The sequence below is a fragment of the Lepidochelys olivacea genome (genome assembly GCF_965140295.1).
Source record: "Lepidochelys olivacea isolate rLepOli2 genome assembly, chromosome: 1".
NCBI classification, from domain to species: domain Eukaryota; kingdom Metazoa; phylum Chordata; order Testudines; family Cheloniidae; genus Lepidochelys; species Lepidochelys olivacea.
In genome coordinates this window covers 176,556,406-176,579,517 of record NC_140411.1, presented here as the reverse complement: position 1 = coordinate 176,579,517, position 23,112 = coordinate 176,556,406, and the positions used below count along the sequence as shown (strand labels likewise).

Sequence of the window (23,112 nt, the reverse complement as noted above, 5' to 3'; positions counted from 1 at the left end):
GAGTTAGAAAATATGTCAAGTTAGAGTTATGGTTCAAAGGGTTTATAGGGAAGTCTACTTTCTATAGATAGGATCAACAACAAATGATGACACTAGCATTCTATTATGAAACACACACACACACAGAGATTTCAATAGTTAATTGGCTTTCTGAATCAATATCATCTGATGGTTTTAGCAGAGCAACAACGGCTACCTTAAAATGGTATGGCTTGTTGTTGCTTGGGGCAAAATTTGATCTTGTGAAGTCTAAGCATAAGACACATTCTTCACAATCCTCTAAGCACTACCCTGGTAAGGAAATACAGTAGAAAAGTAATTGATTTTGCTCATGTTGAGAAAAAATATTGGCAACATCCTGAGTGGGGTTTATAAAAGTATTATGCAGTTATTTTGGACTTTATGCTTGATGCTAGTTACCAGTAACAAACTGCAATCACACATTTTTTTTCCGCTGATGATGACACTACAGCAGACATGCCAAACCCGTGGAAAAAAACGCAGAAATTGGGCTTGGTTTTGGCTTAATTGGCTTGTGAGTTGCTTGTTGGCTAGTTTTTGGCTTGTAGCTTGTTTGGTTTGTAGCTTGTTGTATCTTCTTGCTTTTTTTTTTTTGATCGGCTCCTGGCAAGCAGGGGCAAGGGGCAAGCAGGAGTAAGCGGGGGGGACAGAGTCAGGGGTGCACAGCAGGCCCACCACAGTCCCACAGCCCCCCACACCGGGGGGATCTAGATAGAGTGTTGGAGTCACATAGAGTGTTGGGGTTCTTAGGGATTGGCTTGTTTTGGCCTTGCTTTGAAATGGGCTTAGCTTGATTTTTGGCTTATTGTGAAAGTTGGGATGCTTATTTACCGCGTGAAAGTTGGCAACTGTGCACTACAGAAGATTTTCTGAGCACTTTTGAAGACAGCTCTGTTAATTAATCTAAATGGGCCCAGCCCTGAATCCTTACTCACATAAAGCTCCCTTGTGCATTGGCCATAATCATAATCTAGATGGATACAACCAACTCAGTTGCAAAAACTACTCTTAGTCATTTCCACTCTATTTGTGTGTTATGCTCAGTGTCAAAACATGATTTGAAAATGAGCATTCACAGATTACAGCAATGAATATTGCAAATAAAAATGTAGAACTGACAGTCATGCAAAAAAGCTACAGAAATGCTTGGCATTTCAATAGTGTTTTGTGCTACTGCAAAAGACAACACCACATTTTACTGAAGCATAATGCCTAGCAGAAGAAATTGACTCAACTCAGATTCCTCTCATCTCTTGTTTTCTGACATGAAATTTGTAATGAAATCAGTATCAGTACTAAACTTGCACAAAGTCTATTTTTGTAGTTCAATATTACTTTGAAGCACTCAGGACCTTTGACAGCTTAAAGACAAGATAGTTTTTAGTATGCCTTAGATATAGGAATGCTATAAGAAAGCAAACAAGATATGCTCATAATTTTCTACCATCCTGTGTCCTCAGAAAGCATGCTTTATTTTCACTGTGAAGGACAAGATGATCCGATCGGGGTGCTCACCATCAGTTCCATGCATTGTATGTTACATGTTGGTCTTGATACTTTAGATATATGATTAAATTTAATATTTCAACTGTGCAGAAATGTTCATTTCTTGTGTAATGGCATAAGAAAAAGGATAAAACTCAGCTTTGGAAATGTGTTATAGATTTAAAACCAGGTCAGCACATGGCTGTCAGTGGTAAAACAGAATTCTTATACTGATTCCATCATCCCACAGATGGAACTGAGCAGTGTATTGGTCATTTATTTACCATTAGAACATCCTTCAACGTTCTTTTGCATTATTTCAAAAACTGGTGGAAGTTTACTCATGTGCTTCAATCTCAAAAACTTTCAACTTCTAATGCAGCTCAAATGGAAAAGGATGTATCCAGATTGAAATAGATTAAGATAGCTCCATCACACTGCTCCATGAACCAAGAATGATCCATGTTCTCACACTCAGTGAATACCATATTGCTAGATAATATTATTGAAAACTCACTGAGAATTTTACATAAATGAAGGCCTACAAAGCAAAGAACAAAACTAATTTATTATGGTGATTAAGATTAATTTGTTGTCCAAGTTTAACTTTGGACACAAACTTTCTTTTGAGCTTTCCTTTCCTCTTATATTTATTGCAAGGAAGGTTTAAAAATAATCTTTTATCATAAAAGTCAAAAAGTTTTAGTTTGCTTTCCATTACTGACGCTTTACATTTAGATGTGATGGGATTTTTAGTGGAATGTCAATATTAGTAAACAGTACTTTGTGTGATTGGAAACACAGCCAATAAATTACCCCCGTTATTTTCATTTAAGACCATCATTATTTACTATATGTTGCCAAGTTAGCAACTAGAAGGATTTATAAAGGACAGTAAATCCAGTATGAAACAGGATTCTCATGCACTTATTGTTCATTTCAATTATTTCAGACCTTCTGGGCACACATAAAGCTTTTTTTCTTTTAATTATCAAAATTCCCATGACTTTTTTTCCACAAAAAAATGCAAAAACGTCTCCAAAACAAAATAAATTTTCACCATTTTTTGACCAGCTCTACTCATATGTTTATAAGGCACCTAGAAGGATCGGTGGGTCTAGCCCACTGAGTTAATATCAGATATATTGATTCTACACTGTGTTATATGCATGTTCTAAATACAAAGTTATGGTTGCATTAAAGAAAAAGAGTTTAAAAACCTGCAAACAATATAAATTCAGGAATTTTAAATCTCTGTGGTCTCCACACAATGTCTCCCTGTGAACTTTCTAGGAATGATATAGACAGAGGAGTCTGGTGCACCAGAAAGGAGGTTTACAGCCACGGATTTTAATAGTTCATGAACTTTAAATTAAACTGTTGTTTGGGAGGAATATTTGGATGGTGCCCCTAAACTTGGGTGGTCCTGCCATGCTGGTATTTGACTCTAAAACCAGGCTTGGAACACTAGAGGCTTGCCCATTTGAACAAGAAAGTTACCTACCAAGCACAGAGTTTTCAGCTCTGTTAAAATACAGATGTAGATACACAGCCAGAGCTCCATGAAATTTTAGCCATGTAATCCCTTACTGATGTCAGTGTGTGGCATGGTCAAACCACCTGGTTATTCTGTATTGCTTTCAAAATGTAAAGTCTAATATGAACATTAAAATAAAATTCCAGGAAACCTCCCTTTCTACATATTTTTGAGATGGGATTAGAGTTCTTTAGTGGGCCTTAAAAATGTAAATGATTTATTCTTTGATACTTTCAAAATCTAGGCCCTGATCCTTAATGGATGTAAATCAATATAGCCCTGTGCATATCAACAGAGCTTTGATGATATATGCCAGCTAAGATTTTGACCTCTGATTTGTAACTACAAACAAAGGTCTAAGTAATCAAAGAGTTGAAAATGTTTACAAACAAATATACTCATAGAAAATAAACATATACTGTACTTTACTTTAAAACTGACTTACTGGGAAGTGAAGGTGGAGTAGTGCTTGTTGGAACCAAAGTTGGTTCTGGATAAATGCTTTCCTTACACTGTCCACTTATCAGGCCAATGTCATCCAGGGCAATATCACTTTGACCTGGGTTTTTAAAGGCATCAATAATAACCTGAAATTCATGAAAAACACAAATTTAGAATGTAATGCTAAATGATCTAACGATCTGTGCCTTCTGAACAGATTTTCCCTTGTTTCATGCATTTTTTTAATTTCTACCATAATCTCTGGTCTGACATTCCATTGGTGAGTCACTAATGACAAGAGATAATTCCCCGCTAGAAAACTTTGTGAAACAGCGCTACCGAAGACTAGGTTGTGGTTCATGCTTACAAATGGAGAGATCCACTCATCTATACCCTATATATCAAATGAGTCAGAACACTGAATATGCAGTTCAATAATTTCATTATTTATTATAATGAAGTTTCCACACACAGAATCTGAAATCATTATGGTTTAAATTCTCTGCTGGCCTTAATTGGCTTATCTCCTTTTATTTATAAGGAGGTGAACTAGTTTAATCAGAAGAGAATTTGCTGTGCCCCAAACCTACTATTACCTCCAGCAGGCCTATTACCAAATATTAAGTGCTGGTGATCTGAACAGCCAAATGCAATATTCTTCATGGTGTTAAAAGGAAATCCAGGTTTCCTGGAAAACTGACTATACCCACATTACAAGAGCATTTGTTTGCTCAGATGGTAACTGCAATCATTAGCACTCTTTTCCAGAAGTGATTTTGCTCAAATGACTGGTCATCCCTAATACTTATGGAATGAATTTGTTGTCTAATTCAGAATAGCTGAAAAAAACTACCTAGAGTAGTTCTACTAGAGAATAATTCCTTTTGATTTTTGATACAAGTAGAGTCATTTTTTTACCTAGCTGGATATAAAAAAACATTTCCAAAACATTGGAAATTCCAATATATAATTATGTAATTAATTGGATGAACTACTTGGGAATCTAAAGTTTCTGGTCAAATCTCATTAGGGACAAATGCTTCATATGTTATTCACGATCAAAGTATTTCAACTTACAATCAGATTTGGATATGTTCTCAGATTTCCCTTGCTGTGACCAAGAGCTTTCTTTGGATATAAAGCTGGCTGTCCTCAGACAGCAGTAAGTCTCCCTGTCCTACCATAACAACAACAACAATTTAAACCCTAGAAAATACACAGTTCAGTTCTGAAGCCCCGGTCTTCTGCATACTAATAATTATTTGACAGTAAGTGTTAGTAGACAACAAAGGATATTACTTTGGCAGATGTGGAATACTGCAAACGGTTACAAAGGTTGATGGAAAATAAAGTGAAAGAGAGTTAGCTTCAAGTAATAAAAAAGAGTAATAGCTTAACAAACCTTAAAATTAGATGTTTCATTTAATGTTACTTGTCCGTAATTCCAGTTGTTTCCATAATTTCCTTCTTTCTGGAAAACTGTCTTCTCCATGTTACTGCTATTCATGATGTTAATACTTAAACGATAAACATTAGTACCATACATATGATACCTGGAGGGGAAATACCAAGATTTTATATTATCCTATCAGACTGGAATTCATCCATATGAGTGAATAAAAAGAAATATCATACTGAAAATACTAATTCAAGCTTTTCATTGCATAGCTTTACGAATTCAAGACAGGTCAAAAACTAAAAGGTTTTAATGTATTTTCACCCAATAAATGCTGGGAATTTGTTTCTAATATCCCACAGATATTTGCAAATTTCTACAGTACAGGGTATCAAAAGAATATCATATTCAGACTTTGATAACTTCCAGCATGTGTCATTCTGAAGGACTGGCAAAGGGATCGGCAACCTTTGGCACATGGCCCACCAGGGTAAGCCCCTTAGTAGGCTGGGCCAGTTTGTTTACCTGTTGCATCAGCAGGTTAGGCTGATCACAGCTCCCACTGTGGGAGGTTCGCCGTTCCAGGTCAATGGGTGCTACGGGAAGTGGCGTGGGACGAGGGATGTGCTGGCCACCACTTCCTGCAGCCCCCATTGGCCTGGGACAGCAAATCGCAGCCAGTGGGAACCGTGATAAACCAAACCTGTGAAAGTGGCAGGTAAACAAACTGGCCCTGCCCACCAGGGGGCTTACCCGGGCATGTGCCAAAGGCTGCCGATCCCTGGACAGGCATCTGAAAGATCAACAAGGTAGAATGGTATTATAATATGAGTTTTTAAGCCTCATGACTTCATTATGGGTCTTTTTCTCTCCTTCCCACTCAGAATTTCTTCAGGTAGTATCTACATCAATGACAAAGCAGAACAGAGATTCCTTGTTTGAATTAATATATTTAAAAGTCTTAAAGAATTCAAGCTAGATATATAGTTTAGAGAACATTTTTTGTGTTTGTTTTTTTCCAGACAAATAAAGACATTATAGACTAAAGATTTAGTTTTAAAAATGTAAATATCTTGATATTTTAACAGAAATAAACTCTGCAATAAAATCCAAACAAATGAGTGTAAAAGTTTACCTGAAGTTTTCTAAGTGGAAAAAATGGGCCATATTGTTATTATTTTTAAAATTTCTAGTGGTCAGAGATTTCAGAACTAGAAAGGACCATTGTGATCATCTAATTTGAGCTCCAGTATAACATAGGACATAGAATTTCATCCACGAACGAGCAAGTTGTGGTTGAACTTTAGTATGGGTAGAATCTCAACCCTATTGAAGTCAGTGGCAAAACTCCCATTCACTTTCAGTGAGGCAAGGATTTCACCCCATATCTTTTAGACAAATACCAAGTCTTGATTTAAAGACTCCAAGTTTCATTCTTTTAGTAAGCTGTTCCAACAATTAATTACCCTCACAGTTAAAATTTTGCATCTTATCTCCAGGTCTAATACTGAAGTTCTTAGAATCATAGAAGTGTAGGACGGGAAGGGACATGAAGATGTCATCTAGTCCAGTCCCCTGCACTGAATCAGGACTAAATATTATCTAGGCCATCCCTGACAGGTGTTTGTCTAACCTGCTCTTTAAAATCTCCAATGATGGTGATTCCACAACCTCCTTAGGCAATTTATTCCAGTGCTTAACCATCGTAACAGGAATTTTTTCCTAATGTCCAACCTAAACCATCCTTGCTGTAATTTAAGCCCATTGCTTCTGATCCTATGTTCAGAGATTAAAGAGAACATCTTTTCTCCCACAACTTTATAACCGCCTTTTTATGTACTTGAAAACTTATCATGTCCCCGTCCCTTACGCTCCCCACAGTCTTCTTTTCTCCAGACTAAACAATTTTTTTCAATCTTTTCTCATAGGTTATGTTTTCTAGACCTTTAATAGTTTTTGTTGCTCTTCTATGGACTTTCTCCAATTTGTCCAGAAATAAGGTGCCCAGAGCTGGACACAATACTCCAGTTGAGGCCTAATCAGCACACAGAGCGAAATAATTACTTTTTGTGTCTTGCTTATAACACTCATGCTAATACCTACCAGCATAATGTTTGCTTTTTTTGCAACAGTGTTACACTGTTGGCTCATATTTAGCTTGTGTCCACTATGACCCCCAGATCCCTTTCCACAGTACTCCTTCCTAGGCAGTCATTTCCCATGTTGTATATGTGCAACTGAGTGTTCCTTCCTAGATGGAGTACTTTGCATTTGTCCTTATTGAATTTCATCCTATTGACTTCAAACTATTTCTCCAGTTTGTCCAGATCATTTTGAATTTTAATCCTATCCTCCAAAGCACTTTCAATCCCTCCCCGTTTGGTATCATCCACAAAGTTTATAAGTGTACTGTCTATGCCATTATCTAAATCATTGATGAAGATGTTGAACAGAACTGGACCCAGAACTGATCTGTATGGGAGCCACTCAATATGACTTTCCAGGTTGACTGTGAACCACTGATAACTACTCTGAGCACGGTTTTCCAACCAGTTACGCACCCACTGTAGAGGGCTGGGACTCACCCCTGCGGCGCCTCCGGCTGGTTGTCCAGAGAATTAGCATTCCCAGCCTCCGGAGCGCCCTCTGTAGGCCAGTGTCCCACTTGCCCCTGGGCCTGAGTCCCTCCTGGACCCCGTTGCCCCTTTCAGGCAGTACCCCCACAGATCTGGGTCTCCCCTCACAAGGGAACCCCCACCCTCTATCCCCACCTCACTTCAGTCTATGGTCACTGCCAGTCATCAACTAGCCTCATTTCCTGGGGCAGACTGAAGTGTATGTGCCACTCATCACCGGCAAGGGGGGTTTGGATCTGTTGCCTCTGCCTACCCTTGGGCTGCCCTCTGCAACCCCAGTATCTTTCTTTGGCCTTTAACAAGGCCTGCAGCCTGGCGGCGGGGGAGGGGAGGGGAGGTTCCAGGCCGAAGCTCCTCTGCCCTTCCTTGAGCCCTGCTTAGCTCCTAGCAGTCAGGCCCATCCCTCTCCACATCTAGAGAGAGAGTATCTGTGCTTCTGGCCCACTACCCTCTTATAGGGGCCAGTTGGGGCCTGATTGCACTGGCTACAGCTGTGGCTGCTTTCCCCATCAGCCCAGCTTTTCTCTGGCACAGCCTTCTCCTGGGCTGCTTTACGCCCTTCCAGGCAGGAGTGGGGTGACCACCCCACTACACCCACCTTATAGTAGCTCCATCTAGGTTGTATTTCCCTAATTTGTTTAAGAGAAGGTCATGCAAGACAGTATCAAAAGCCTCACTAAAGTCAAGATAAACCACATCTACCAATCCCCCACATCCATAAGGCTTGTCAAAAAAGTTGTTAGATTGGTTTGAGATAATTGTTTCTTGACAAAACCATGCTGACTGTCACTTATCAACTTATTATCTTCTAGATGTTTGCAAATTGATTGCTTAATTATTTGCTACATTATCTTTCCGAGTAATGAGGTTAAGATGACTGGTCTGTAATTCCCCAGGTTGTCTTTATTCCCTTTTTTATAGATTGGCACTATTTTTGCCCCTTTCCAGTCCTCCAGAATATCTCACCTTTTTCATGACTTTTCAAAGATAACTGAGGAAATATATGAACCATTAGCAATTAACTCCTTGAGTATTCTAGAATATATTTCTTCAGGGCCTAGTGACTTGAAGACATCTTACTTGTCTAAGTAATTTTTAACTTGTTCTTTCCCTATTTTTAGTCTCTAATCCTACCTCATTTTAACTGGCATTCATTAAGTTAGATGTCCAATTACTACTAAACTTTTTGGGGAAAACTGAGAAAAAAAAGTCATTCAACACTTCTGCCATTTCAAATTTTCTGTTATTGTCTCCTCCCCACATTGCGTAATTGGCCTACCTTGCCCTTGATCTTCTTTTTGCTTCTAACATATTTGTAGAATGTTTTCTTGTTACCTTTTATGTCTCTAGCTAGTTTAATCTCATTTTATGTGTTGGTCTTTCTCATTTTGTCCCTACATACTTGTGTTATTTGTTTATATTCAGACTTTGTAATTTGACCTAATTTCCACTTTTTGTACACTTTTTTGAGTTTCAGAAAATTGAAGATCACCTGGTTAAGCTAGGGTGGTCTCTTGTCATACATCCTATCTTTCTTATTCAGTCTTATTCAGTTGTTTATTGATATTTTCAGTGGAAGTTTTGCACTTGAGTAAGGATTAGTGACCAGTACATTTAACTGATTCTTAATCTGAATTCTCCATTAAAATCAACAATGGTCCCAAACAAGACCTTTTGGGACTGGATTTTAGGCTGTATTAGAAACAATAGGATAAAAGACATTTTATTTTGAAGGCAATTAAATACTGAATATTTGTCATAGAATTCTAATATAACAAATATTACCCTTAATAATCCTTGGTATACTCTAGTTTTTATTTCAAACAAGACAGAAAACCTAAACCAGAGAAGAAACTGTACAAGGATAACATAACTTTTTCTTAATTACCTGGCTACTCTCTTCCTTGTGAGCTGGTTTTATCGCCAAACCATAGGACCTGATCCAAAGCTCACTGAAGTCAATGAAAGATTCCCATTGACTTCTGTGGACTTTGGATCAAGGCCCGTGTTGGAATTTCTTATGGAACTGGATAGTTAGAAAACTGGAGTGAAATCCTAACTTCACAATTCCCATTGACTACAACACGGCCAGGATTTCACCACAGGAATCTCTATTTTGTCCTGGAATCCAAACTATTTGTAGAACTGTGCTGCACTCCTGCTGCTGCATGGTCAAGCCAGGTTCTAGACTTTGAACCAACTGACCAAATAATTTATGACAAAAATACATTTACATATGATATCATTCTTAATTAAAAGGTGATATTTAGCAATTATATAACTTGCAGATGCTTTCTAACATACCAAAAACTTAGACAGAATTGATCTGAAGCCGGAACTAAAGGCAAGCTAAAAAGCCGAACTCTCTCCTGTCTTGCTGTAAATCCTGTGGGTGTTGAAATATAAAATCCTGTAAAACAATAAATATCTTTCATTGGCTATCAAGTTGATAAAGTTTGATGATGACACTAAATTATTATAGTCAATAAAAAGAATCTGGTTAGTAAAAAATATCAGAAACAGCAGTGTTAACTGCAGATAGAGCGAAATACACGGGAAGAGTGGGGAATGTCACAATAGCAGATGAAAATGTATGTGTAAAGTTATGCATGTTGGTAAGCAATAGTTTTAAAACTTGTATATTTTAATGGGCCCTTAACCTACAAAATGACTGAGCAACTACTCAAGGGGTGAAAATCTGGTCCCATTGAAGTCAATGGGAATTTCACCAGGTGGGGCAGGATTTAATCCAAGGAGTTTATAGTGAATGAATCAAAGTCTGCCCTTATGACAATTGTACAGGCTTTTGGAGGGAGATTATTTCCCGCTCCGTACCCTCCATACCACTCCGAACCCTTCATACCATAATGGGATATGGGGGGGAGGAAAAAAGATTGGGACAATAAGTCTTAGGTGGAAGCAACATCAACATGGAACATACATTGTTTGGTAATGTGTTTGCTAGAGTTGTCTACATTAATTCGTTGAGGCTAGGAGCTCAAACTTTCTTTTGCAATGTGAAAATGCTAAATGGGGTAAAATTAAGTGGAGAAACACTTTAATTTCAGATCAGAAAGACAATGTTAGCCACAGAATTAAGAGTCCTAAAGGTGAAATTCTGGTTCCAAGAAAACTTACAGATGCCAGGATTTCACCTTTGTTATATAGATGCTTCATGTCTGCAAGATTCATTAAAATACATAAAAGATTGGTTTGTAGAATGAAATCCAAATCAGGTTGTTCATTTCTGTATTGATTTAGAGATGCTCATAATCATAGATCAGTAGAATCTAAGTCCACTGTAATCATCAAATCTGACCTACTGTATAACACAGGGCATAGAACGTCCCCTCCAAAATCCCTAGAGAATATCTTTTAGAACAACATCTAATCTTGGTTTTAAAATTGCCAGCAATGGAGATTCTGCCACAACCCTAGGTAAATTGTTCCAATGATTAATTACTCTCACTGATAAAAATGTATACCTTATTTACACCTTTGTCCAGTTTTAATTTCCAGATATTGGATTGTGTTATACATTTCTCTGCTGGATGAAGACCCCACTATTGAATACTTGTTCACCATGTATGTTAATCAAATCATCCCTTAACCTTCTTGTGTTAAGATAAATAGATTGAGCTCCTTGAGTCTATGCACAGAAGACATATTTTCTAATCCTTTTAATCACTCATGTGGTTTTCCTCTGACCCCTCTACAATTTATCAACATCCTTCTTGAACTCTGGACACCAGAACTGGACACAATATTCCAGCAGCGATTGTACCAGTACCGAATAGAGAGAGAAAATAACCTCTCCACTCCTACTCAAGATTTCCCTTTTTATGGATCAACAGAACCTTTTAGCCACAGAGCTGCACTGGGAGCTCATGTTCATATGATTATCCACCATGATGTCCGAATCTTTTTCAGAGTCACTTCTTCCCAGGATAGAGTCCCCATCCTTTAAGTATGGCATACATTCTTTGTTACCAGATGTATACATTTACATTTACCCATATTAAAAATCATTGCCTATTACCCAGAATGGGCAGGGATGTGTCCCTAGGCTCTGTTTGTCAGAAACTGGGAATGGGTGATAGGGCATGGATAACTTGATGATTACCTGCTCTGTTCACTTCCTCTAGGCCACCTGGTATTGGCCACCATTGAAGACAGGATACTGGGATAGATGGACCTTTGGTCTGACCCAGCATGGGCATTCTTATGTTGTTATTGCTTCAGCCCAGTTTACAAAGCAATCCAAGTTGCTCTGAATCAGTGACCCATCCTCTTCATTATTTACGACTCCCCCAGTTTTTGTGTCATCTCCAAATTTTATCAATGATGATTTCATGTATTTTTCCAGATCATTGATAAAAATGTTAAATAGCATTGGGCCAAGAATCAATCCCTGCAGGACCCTATTAGAGACACATCCTTTTGTAGATAATTCCCTATTACAATTACATTTTGAGACCTATCAGAGTTAACCAGCTTTTAATACATTTAATGTGGGTCATGTTGATTTTATATCACTCTAGTTTTTTTAATTAAAATGTCGTGTGGCACCAAGTCAAATGCCTTACAGAAGTCTAAATATATTACATCTACACTATTACCTTTACTAACCATACTTGTTAATTTCACCAAAAATGATGTGGCTAGCTTGACAGGATCTATTTTCCATAAATTCATGTTGAATGGCATTAATCATATTCATCATCATCATGATCATCACGTTCCTATTACACCTCTGGCATTTAGGGCAGTGACGAAGCTCCTCCACTCCAATCTGTTTCTGGCAAGTCTTTCAATGGTTCCCCAGCTGTGCCCCAGGTTTTTCAGCTTGTCTTCCACAGCTCTTTGCCATGTTGTTTTTGGGCTGCCTCATTTTAGCTTGCCCTCAGGTGCCCATCTTATTGCCACTCTGGTGATGGAATCAGTTTCTCTCTGAAGCACATGACCAATGTGCTCTGAAGCTCCAACACCTCCTGGCAATTATGGTTCTCAAAACCTCTTGGATGCACTGTGTCAACAGATCTTGGTTTGAGATTGTTCTGGGCCAAAAGATACAAAGGATTTTTCTGAGGCAGGTTGTGTGGAAAGAAGACAGTTTGGACATGTCATACTTTCTCATTCCCCAGCATTCTTCACTATAAAGTAATGTTGAAAGTATGCAGCTATGATAAATCTTGAGTTTGGTTTTGGTTTTGTGTGTTGATGATTTCCAGACTGTGTTTAAGCTCCTGAAGGTGTTCCTGGCTTTATTGATTTTTTTCCGGATGTCCTGGCTTGTTCCACTGTCCTGGCTGATGGTGCTGCCCAAGTATGTGAATGTTTCTACATTGGCGACAACATAATCCTCTATCCGTACTGATGATGGCGAGGAAATATTAAATGTCATGATATCTGTCTTATTGTGGTTGATTTTCTGTCCAATTTGTTGGCTAAATGTATTGAGTCGAGTTGTTTTTTTCTTGTATATGGTGTTGGGTATGTGATAGAAGAACAAGATCATCTGCAAGTCCAGGTTTCAAAGGATGAGAAGGGTGTCCATTTAATGTCTCTTGGCATGTCTTCTGTTATACGCTGCATTACCCAGTCGATGGCAACGTTGAACAGGATTGCAGACATGAGACACCCTTGACGTACTCCTGTTTTGACTTCAAAACTGAGTTTACTGTGATCAACACTGCATGTAAAGTTGAAATAAAAGCTTTTGATGATGTTGATTATATGGAAAGGGATTCCATATGCCTGCAGAATGCACCATAGGCTGGTCCTGTGAATGCTATCGAAAGCCTTCTCAAAGTCTATGAAGTCTATGTAGAGCAGCCATTGCCATTCTAAGCATTGTTCTATTATGTTTCATAGAGTGAAAATCTGGTCTGTGCATCCATGCACTTTCCAAAAACCAGCTTGCTCTATTCTGAGAACGCTATCGACTGCCTCTAATATATGCTGGACTATGATTTTACACAATACTTTGCTTGGCACAGATAAAAGTGTGATACCATGCCAGTTATTACAATCACTGAGTGTTCCTTTCTTTGGTATCTTCACTTCATTTCACTTCACCCATTGGTCCACTCATCCAGCACTTTTTTCCCTTTTCCAGACTGATGTAAATAGAGGTGCCAGGATAAATGCTGCTAATTTAGGATTTACCTTGAACAATTCTGCATTTAAGTTATCCTTGCCAGGAGCTTTTCCATTTTTTAAGGATTTGATGGCTTGAATGATCTCTTCCTTATTTGGGGTGTCTGTGTTGATATCAAGTTCTTCTTCTGCCTCCTGGATGTTTGCTTCCTCTTTAGGTAGCTACCTGTTCAACAATTATTTGAAATGCTCTGTCCAGCACATTTCTTGTTCTTTTTCGGTTGTTAGTAGGTGTCCTTGTTTGTTCCTGATGAGAGTGTTTGTTGGTGTTTGCCATTTACCACTGATAAGCTGCTTCATTTTGTAGACAGTTCCTTGTTCACCACAAGCAGCTGCATCCTCTGCTTGTGTTGTCAGATAATGAATATAATGTCATTTGTCTGCTCTTACAAGGCGTTTGACCTCCCGATGTGTCTTGCTATACGGCTTGCGGTATTTGTCCTTTAGCTTTTGGGATTTTGTGTCTACAACTTTTTTCTTCTGGGCTAGTCTGGTTTCTATGGTGTTCCCTGTGCTGGGTGTAATCCACTCATTCCTTCTCTTCTGCCTGTAGCTGGCTTCACTGTCTGCAAGTGCTTGAAACCTGTTCTTTAACTGCAGAACAAAGGCTTTCTGTATTTCAGGGGACTTGTCAATGTCATAATGTCTATGTCCCTTGTTTGGTGGACCCACACTTCTCAGCTTTAGCTTGATGGAGGCTGTCACAAGGTGGTGGTTGCTGCCAACATCTGCACCCCTTCTCACTTTCCCATCTGTCAGTGAGCACTGCCATTTGCCATTGATCATGATATGGTCAACCTGGTTCTTATCTCTGCCATTTGGAGAACACCATGTCAGCTTGTAAATTTCACAATGTTGAAATAGGGTTCTGCCAATGACTAAGTCTTTCATATTACAGAAATCAACTAGCTTCTCTCCATTTTCATTCATGATGCCACACCCATATCTTCCCATTGCGCTGTCATTTTTTGTGTTGTCCTTACTGACCTTGGCGTTCAGGTCTCCCATGACGATAGTTAGGTCATAGCATGGTACTCTCTATAACTCCACCTGTAGTGTAAGGTAGAATTTTTCCTTTACTTCTTCATCACTTCATTTGTCAGAGGATAGAATTGAACCAGGGTGATATTATTATGTTTCCCTTTCAGTCTGGCTCTCATAAGTCTGCTGCTGATGGACTTCCATTCAAGCAGGTAATGCTCTACTACCTTCTTCAAAAGGATGGCAACACGCCTCATGGTGTTGTCCATCATCCCATCCAGAATACAGCAAAGTTTCTCCCGAGGCTGCTGTTAAGCTTCCTGATGCAATCCATCGGCTCTTGCTGACACCCAGGGTGTATAAGCTGTAGAATTTAATCTCTGCTGTGACCTGGGCTAGCTTCCCTGTTTCGTACATTGTCCGTACATTCCAAAAACCAAGTCTGGTTTTTGTCTTGGTGTTGTGCACTTCAGTCTTCATGCCAGTGGCTTCCTTTTGGTTTTCACCACTGGCAGCCATATGGGTCATTGACTCCTCCAGGCTATCACACACAGTAAAGGTCAATTTTTCCGTCGCTGTTTCCATAACATATTTTGTTTTTTTTACGGGACAGGGTTGTTAGCTCTGTGCCTAACCCCCAACCTGGAGGACCAGGGTGTCTGTTTTGTCTGGTCCCTCCCCCACAGACCAATCTGGCATGGTTGAACCTACCAGAAGCAAAAAGCCCTCGCAGACACAGACTCTGGGGATCATTAGAGCATGCAAGCTGTCTCACCACGACAAGGCATGGACACCAGAGGACCCTCCTTTAATTATTTATTAATCAAGTCCCATATCAGCCACTCCATGATCCTCAACAATATTGAAAAGGTTTTCTTTAGAAGTATGTGAATGAGAGATGAAATGGAAACAAGTCATCCCTATTTTGAAAATGTCTGCAAATATTTCAAGCAATGCACTTCTTTCTGATCCTTGGTTCATTAATTCTCTGAGCAATCTGAATCAATTTGGGAAACATGTCTAATAATACATATAAGTTTTCTTTGGTGCTTGTGCTGTTTATATGTATTATTATGTAGCATGCATCATTTTGGCATGAGGAATGGCACTGTATAATACAATATGATGTGAAGAAAGTGAGCAGAGGTTTAAGTCTAATTTAAGTTGAAAGTAAATCTTTTCTAGTGTACGTTTGAAGTATTATGCTGATTTGGTTCTGAGGCTTGTTGAATGTGTATTATCTTTTTTGCTTTTTTTTTGGAGAGAAGCGAACAAAACAGAACATTTTTAATATCTGTGTATAATGATGCCAGCTCATATGTTTACATCAAACTGAGGCAGTAGAAATCTGAAAGTTGAATAATGGCAATATTGCATCTAAGAACTGTCAGTTTAGATCTAGTGAGGTGAAAGAGGAAACATCTAGAATAAATGAAAAATTCAGAGTTGAAAATCACTGTCAAATGTTTTACTAAATGAATTCTTTGTTATTTCAACTGATCTGGCATGCAGAATTTGAGAATGAAAATAAGATACTGTTCTCAACATTGATTAGGGAGTGTACATTTATGTATTACAGTCAGATGAATACTTTATACCAAATAATGTATTAGGCAATTTTGCCTCTTTTTCTATAAGTAACATGTATTTCAGCAGATTACAATTATCTGTATTTAATTAATGGCTGAATAAATTCTGAATAATTCTCAGTCTCACAAACAGTTTGTTGTGATTATTCAAAGTGAAATTCAAACTACATTGATTAGCATTGATTGGGTGACAGATCATATGGGGATATTTTTGTTTTCCCATTGAATAAGCATATACTTCAGATTCAGGTTTCTAGGATGAGTATTCACAATTACTAATTCAAAATTTGCAGCCCATGAATATTCTCCAATTGTTTAAAATTATTTTTTTTCTTTGGATGTTCCTTCTATTAAACTCTTTCCTATAATTTGTTCTTACCTGACAAATTGCCGTATGTATGATCATAATCAGGGCCAGACATAAAGGGAAAGGTAGGCCCACTAATTCTCTCCCATTCACTATCATCTTCTAAACTTTGAATCCAGTAACAAAAGCCATCTTCAAAATTGCAGTTAATTTTTTCATTATCTGTGAATAATATTAGATAAGAACGTAAGAGTGATGGTTTCATCAGCATGTCCAACTGTGCATTTCTATGAAAAAACAGTTTGAATTTTTAAGAGTGCCTTTGAGGACTGCAACATATGGCTATTTTTGATTCACTCCTCTCAGGAGCAACATTATAAAGTTAAAACAGTGTATATGTTTTCCTAATAAGCCTAAACTCCTTTATGTGCTGCAGTATCTCTGGAGTTGACACTAAGTGCTCAGGCACTTAAGAATTCCTTTGATGCTCCACAGGTCAACAATATCCCATTCTCTTTTCTTCTACTTTCTCTGTGTTCACTCCAGCATTGTTCCTTTTGAAGGCTTCCACAATTCTTTTTCTTTCCCACAATATCTTGCTCAATATTATTCCTCTTGTCTTCTGGCCATCATACTTTCTATTGCAGCTCACATCTTATGCAAGGGTTCCCAGAGCACAGGAATCTTGGCCAGACAGCTGCCTCGTGTAGCCATATTCTCCCCCAGGGTCATGCCCTCCTCACCCCCATTACTCAAAATGTAGCATCCTAGATGGCAGCCACCTGTCCAGCCTATGTCTAATTTTTCCCCTGAATATCTGGAAACACCTAACCTTAACTCATGTAGTTGTCCTTCATTTGTCACAAACAGATTGGCTACAAACAGATTTTCTTCCAGTATTTCTACTGACTGAAGCTGATATGCTCCTCCACTTGCTTTAACTGTTCTAGGACCATCACTCATTGCAATGAGTTAGGACACCAGTAACTCCACAGTTTAATTCACCCTCAAGTGAGCAGATACTGAAGAACAAATGGTAACGCCAATGATTTTCAATTGCTTATTCTTAAATATATTTCTTATGATGTATCCCCGAGCTTTAATTTTTATTAAACCTGTAATATAAATAATATCATAATGCCTTGATACTACAATCAGTTCCACGTAGGCCGATCTTAAGGCTCATGTTGAAGTAAATGGAGCTTCGAAGAAGCAGAAGGATCCACCCAGTTGCAGAACTGGGCCATAAAATGTAGCAGTTCCTTGCTCTCAACATCTCCACTTTCTCCCTTTATCAAACACAAAATACAGATTCATCAGCCTTTGCTGTTGAGAAATAACAAAGGACAAAAGACACTTACTGCTTAGCTCACTGGTACTAAAAATGGTATATGTTGCATTGAATCCATTATAATTTTCAGAATAATCTGTAATAAACTCTGCGGTAGCCTCATCAGAAAAAATGTAAACTGTTCCAGGATTTGTCCCCCAGAGCGAAGCTAAGAATAAATAAATAAAAAAGCAACTGTCAATTACAGAAGGTAATTCGATGTCACTTAAAATGAGTGGTGCTATTATAAAAAGAGAGTGAGTCTGACTGTTTTTTTCAATTCTGAATAAATCCCTCTTTACAGAAGTGGTGGCTCTATCTAAAAAAACAAAACAGCATTTTTCTAATTAGCTAAAATATAATTATTTTTGTGAGGTCCCTCAGATCTGCACATCCATCTTACTTTAATTTCAGCACAGATACCAGCTAGTGAATGACTGTAACTAAACTGGTTGTGCTTTAATTGTATTTTGTAATATCTAACTATTCACATATTTCAGAGTAGCATTCATGTTAGTCTGTATTAGCAAAAAGAAAAGGAGTACTTGTGGATGAATGCATCTGATGAAGTGAGCTGTAGCTCACAAAAGCTTATGCTCAAATACATTTGTTAGTCTCTAAGGTGCCACAAGTACTCCTTTTCTTTATTCACATATTAGCTCTTCAACTTCACACTTATTTCCCTCTAAATATTCTGGAGTTTTTGACACATGTATAAACTCCAAACCCCTAAGACCAGAAGGTCGACTACATGATTTCATTACTTGAGTTTACCTCCATGGTTTGGTAATTAATACTTTTATTTTTAGAATCAAAGAACTTTAAATACACTATGATTACATTGTAGTTTAATTTTCTTAATAATGTATACATCATAAAAGTATGAAAAAATAACAAAAGCAATTACAGTGTAGTCAAAAACCACATATGACTGTGAGTTCTAAAATTTATTTATGAAACTAATGGGGTAATACAATAAGTAACTTAGTCATGTAGTTAGCCTCCTGGTTATCAGCATGAGCCAATACCCAAATGTGGTCAGTGGAAGGACTCAAATTAACTTCAGTTGGCATTGGGTCAGGTCCTATTTTATGAGTCACTGCATTATAATATATCCAAGGGGAGGCAAATCCTGGACTCCCAGTTTCCATTATTAAGTGGAGTTTAGGCTAGGCTCTCTTCCTCTCTCAATTTTTAGACAATTTCATACAGTTAGCAAGTGTGCGCTCTGCTGCAGAGGAACTTTTTGCCCATTTTAATTCTATAAATCTTAAAAAATATGTCAAAATGATAATTAAAAACTAGAATGACATAGATATGTATAGGTTTCAGAGTAGCAGCCATGTTAGTCTGTATTCGCAAAAAGAAAAGGAGTACTTGTGGACCTTAGAGTCTAACCAATTTATTTGAGCATAAGCATAAGCATGCATCCGATGAAGTGAGCTGTAGCTTATGAAAGCTTATGCTCAAATAAACTGGTTAGTCTCTAAGGTGCCACAAGTACTCCTTTTCTTTTTATAGATATGTATGTACCAAATTCTTCCCTTCCATAGTTTTTTCCTTCTGAGTGGAATGGAAACTCTGTGTGGAAATCCCTTATAATTCTTCCTTCATGGGACATGCAGTGCCCCTTGGAAGAGACCAAGGTTTTATCGCCTTGATCTACAGATTTTGGAGAGAGCTAGTGGTGGTAACATGCATTAAGGTGTCCAATGCCTTTATACTACCACCAGACCTTTTCCCCAACCATTCCTTCACCTCCTGGGAAGCACAGCTGCTGCAGAAGCAATACTACCAAGGGATCACCCAATTGAAGCTTCCTGATCCTCCACTAAGGAACCATGTGTGTATAAGGGTGAGGTGAGATAATGTCACAGAGACAGAATTTCACCTTTCTTCACTATATATCCCCTTCTCCATCCAGACACTATTTGTAGCGCACATTTCCCTTCACTTACAAAGACAAAGACTATAATGATAAGGAAACCTCCCAACTTTTTCTCTAAATATATATTAAAACCCCGCATCAAAAGTTGCTTAAATGGGTTTATTCAAGTAAAATACAGGTAGAATCTCACTTCTTTAAAATAGGACACAGTGGTAAATAGTATGCATTGGTGATCTTCAGATTTACTTAGACCATAAGTCAAATAAAGCATTAAAAAGTGACTATCTCCTTTGTATCTTAGAACAACATTTAGCAAGCCACTTTAAATGAGTAAGCAAATATATTTAGATCAGAAATCTTCAAAGAAAAAGGTAATCTGGACAACTATATGCATGTATTTGAGTCACCTCAAATATAATAATGACTGAAAAGTAATCTTGTCTTACCTCTTAAAATCTTGCTTGGTCCTGTACCTTCATAAATATTTAAAATGTCCGCATATCGTTGGGTATCAAAGGAAGTGAAGTTTAGTTTAATGGATAATCCTTGATTTGTACTAAAATAACAAAAAAAACCAAAAGAAAAAAAGTAAGATTATATGCTTCAGTAATTTTCCTTGTCTGTAGTAAATGAACTGTTAGTATGAAGACTGTTTAATGGATAGTGCAGAAAAATTATGGGAATTGCATTATCAGCTTTTCTAATCCGTGCTAATCATGGTGAAATTTTAGATGAAGCATTACACTTTGTACAATAGCAAAAGAGAACAGATGGGAAGCCTCTTCACCTGTGGAAACTGTAGGAAACAAACCTCACTTAAGCAACTGCTTAATTGATTATCCAGACCACCTTTTTTAAGGTTCTCTTAATTTTGATTGCTTAACTAAAGAAATGGACCTGAGAGTTGAATTTTAGTTTATAGATTTTTATTAAATATCCTTGCCAGTAGCAACTAATATTATAGGATATAGGAAGACAAAACTAGTGTTGAATTATGATTTGGATAACACAAACTAAAAAATTGGTTGATATAACCATTCAGGTTTTCAGAATCAAATTAAACAACCACAATAGAAAATAATATTTATCCTCAATTACTACCTTGGGAAGGTGATTTAGTTTAGATATTTGATTCAGAGTCCCTCAGAACAGGGCCCCCCTTGAGTCATTTGTTTCTCAATTCCGATGTTGCTAACAGAGAGGAAAAAACAATCCAAAGCTAGATCACAACACAGTTTTATCAGTTACTTTCATAACAATTCACCAACATCTCTTTCCCAATGGATCTATAGTAGTCAACTCTTATTATCTATTTCCCAATTAATTATATTAGCCCCAGGATTTAACTAACACTCCTAACCATCTAACAAACTCATACCTTTATGACAAACTGTACAGACTGAGTGTAGTACAAGAAGCTTGTACACTTGGTCTCATTTTATGTCTGTATACACCTAGAATTTAAAAGGCAGTATGCAACCATTCACTATGGTAGCTGAATGCACATTTCTTTTACAATCTTAGTTAACAACAGAAACGTTTTCATTTCTAAAACTACTTTACAATAATCTTGACTAGCACCTGTTACAAAATAGGGATACACACACTATAACTCTGACAATCCTTAAAGCACATATACAAGCATGTACACATCCTTACTACGTAGGTACCTAGTTTCAGGAAGTGGTCAATTGACTAATTTGGGTCATCACCTAAGAGAATGTCTGTATCACCTGATCTTTGCTTAGTGGTCAGCTTTTTAGTTCAGTTTTCATTCACAGTAGGTGTTCACTTTGCAAACACAGATGGAGCAAAAGACAAACACAACCATAGTTTTTCCCCAGTGCGCTAGTAGGCAACCAGAATTGCTGGAAAATAGAAACATTCAGTTAATGACTTCTATCTGAGAGAGATACTTAATGTCACCAGGAGGAGTCCTTGGTGGCTGGTCCAGGACCTTAGTCTTCTCTGGTCCAGAGGTCTTTGGCTTTCAGGAAGTGATGTACTGAAAGAGATAGGCCCTTTGATCCCATTTCTGCTGGGTGGTTCAACTTTATCCTTTTCTTGGAGGTGCTGGAATGGACCAATCAGATGGTGACCCATACTACTTCTGAATATTAGAAATGGCCAACCAAAATAAGAGTTCTCATCATCCTCTCAGGGAACAAGACATAAGCTTTTGAGTTCTTGCAACTGGGATTGGGATTTTCCAGGCACTTTATGAAAAAATGCTTTGTTACACCAGTTTGTGTACAGCAAGTTAGGTCATAGCTGTTGGTGCAACCAACTTGAGTTGTATCTTGAACACTAGCTTCACTAGTTTTGCAGTTATGCCTGCTCAAGTTGCAGCTTCTCCAGCAACTCTCTGCTAGCCACTGAAATCTCCAAAGTTCATATCATTTATACAAAGTCCCTCCATATTCTTTGATACTCTTTAAACTTGTTATAACAGTCCATTATACAATGCAAATCAGTTCAAGAACTGTTGTTCTCCAACAGGTCAAAACAGCGGTATAAATCTTCCATTTCTGTTCTTCTTTCAACAACAATGGTGAGACCTTGGTATGTATGGCTGAGCTGAGCCCATGCATTATATATAACCAGTTACATTTCTGATTATTCTACTCTGTGCTCAAGTGTCCCTATAAACTCACTATTTGGTTTCAATTTCTTTTATTTATTGTCTCTCTCACTGCAGGTGTATTTCACTAGCTTGACAGCATAAGCATGCTTGATTGCAATCATTAGGCTTATTTTATCACTTAAGCTAAAATTGATCAGTATGAACACAACCACTTTCTTTCATAACAATACCACCCATGAATAAACCCTGTCACTAAAGTCTTCAATATTTTGCCCAAAACTGTATCACCTATAGTTGCCTTTCCTTTTATATACATATTAATCATAATATTAGATTTAATCCAGTTTCCTATTTCACTGCTGTATCTGGCACATCATATAATATCAATGTTTGATGTTAAATACATTTTTCATTCACTCATTTATTCATTCACAGACAGGAAAAAGGGGAAGTCTCTTTAGCTCCATCAGCGGTACACTCTTGCAAAAGGCTACAGCAACTTCACTCAGGGCACAGTCAACCTGTGCAACTCCTTGTGAAGGTTAGGACTATAACAGGGTTTAAAAGAGAACTGGATAAATTAATGGAGGTTAAGTCCATTAATGGATATTAGCCAGGATGGGTAAAGAATGATGTCCCTAGCCTCTGTTTGTCAGAGGGTGGAGATAGATGGCAGGAGAGAGATGACTAGATCATTACCTGTTAGGTTCACTCCCTCTGGGGCACCTGGCATTGGCCACTATCCGTAGACAGTATCC

General features: G+C 37.9%; 1 protein-coding gene across 1 annotated transcript in view; it reads right to left on the bottom strand.

Moving 5' to 3' along the window:
- Positions 1-23,112, bottom strand: part of TMPRSS15 (transmembrane serine protease 15) — a gene marked incomplete at its 5' end in the record, with an annotated part of 87,318 nt that overhangs the window by 42,441 nt on the left and 21,765 nt on the right. The window contains 6 exons of the mRNA XM_084625767.1: positions 3,489-3,630; positions 4,887-5,037; positions 9,821-9,926; positions 16,625-16,774; positions 17,914-18,051; positions 20,217-20,326. Of these exons, the coding sequence (XP_084481893.1) occupies positions 3,489-3,630; positions 4,887-5,037; positions 9,821-9,926; positions 16,625-16,774; positions 17,914-18,051; positions 20,217-20,326 (797 nt within the window). The remainder of the gene's footprint in view (positions 1-3,488; positions 3,631-4,886; positions 5,038-9,820; positions 9,927-16,624; positions 16,775-17,913; positions 18,052-20,216; positions 20,327-23,112) is intronic.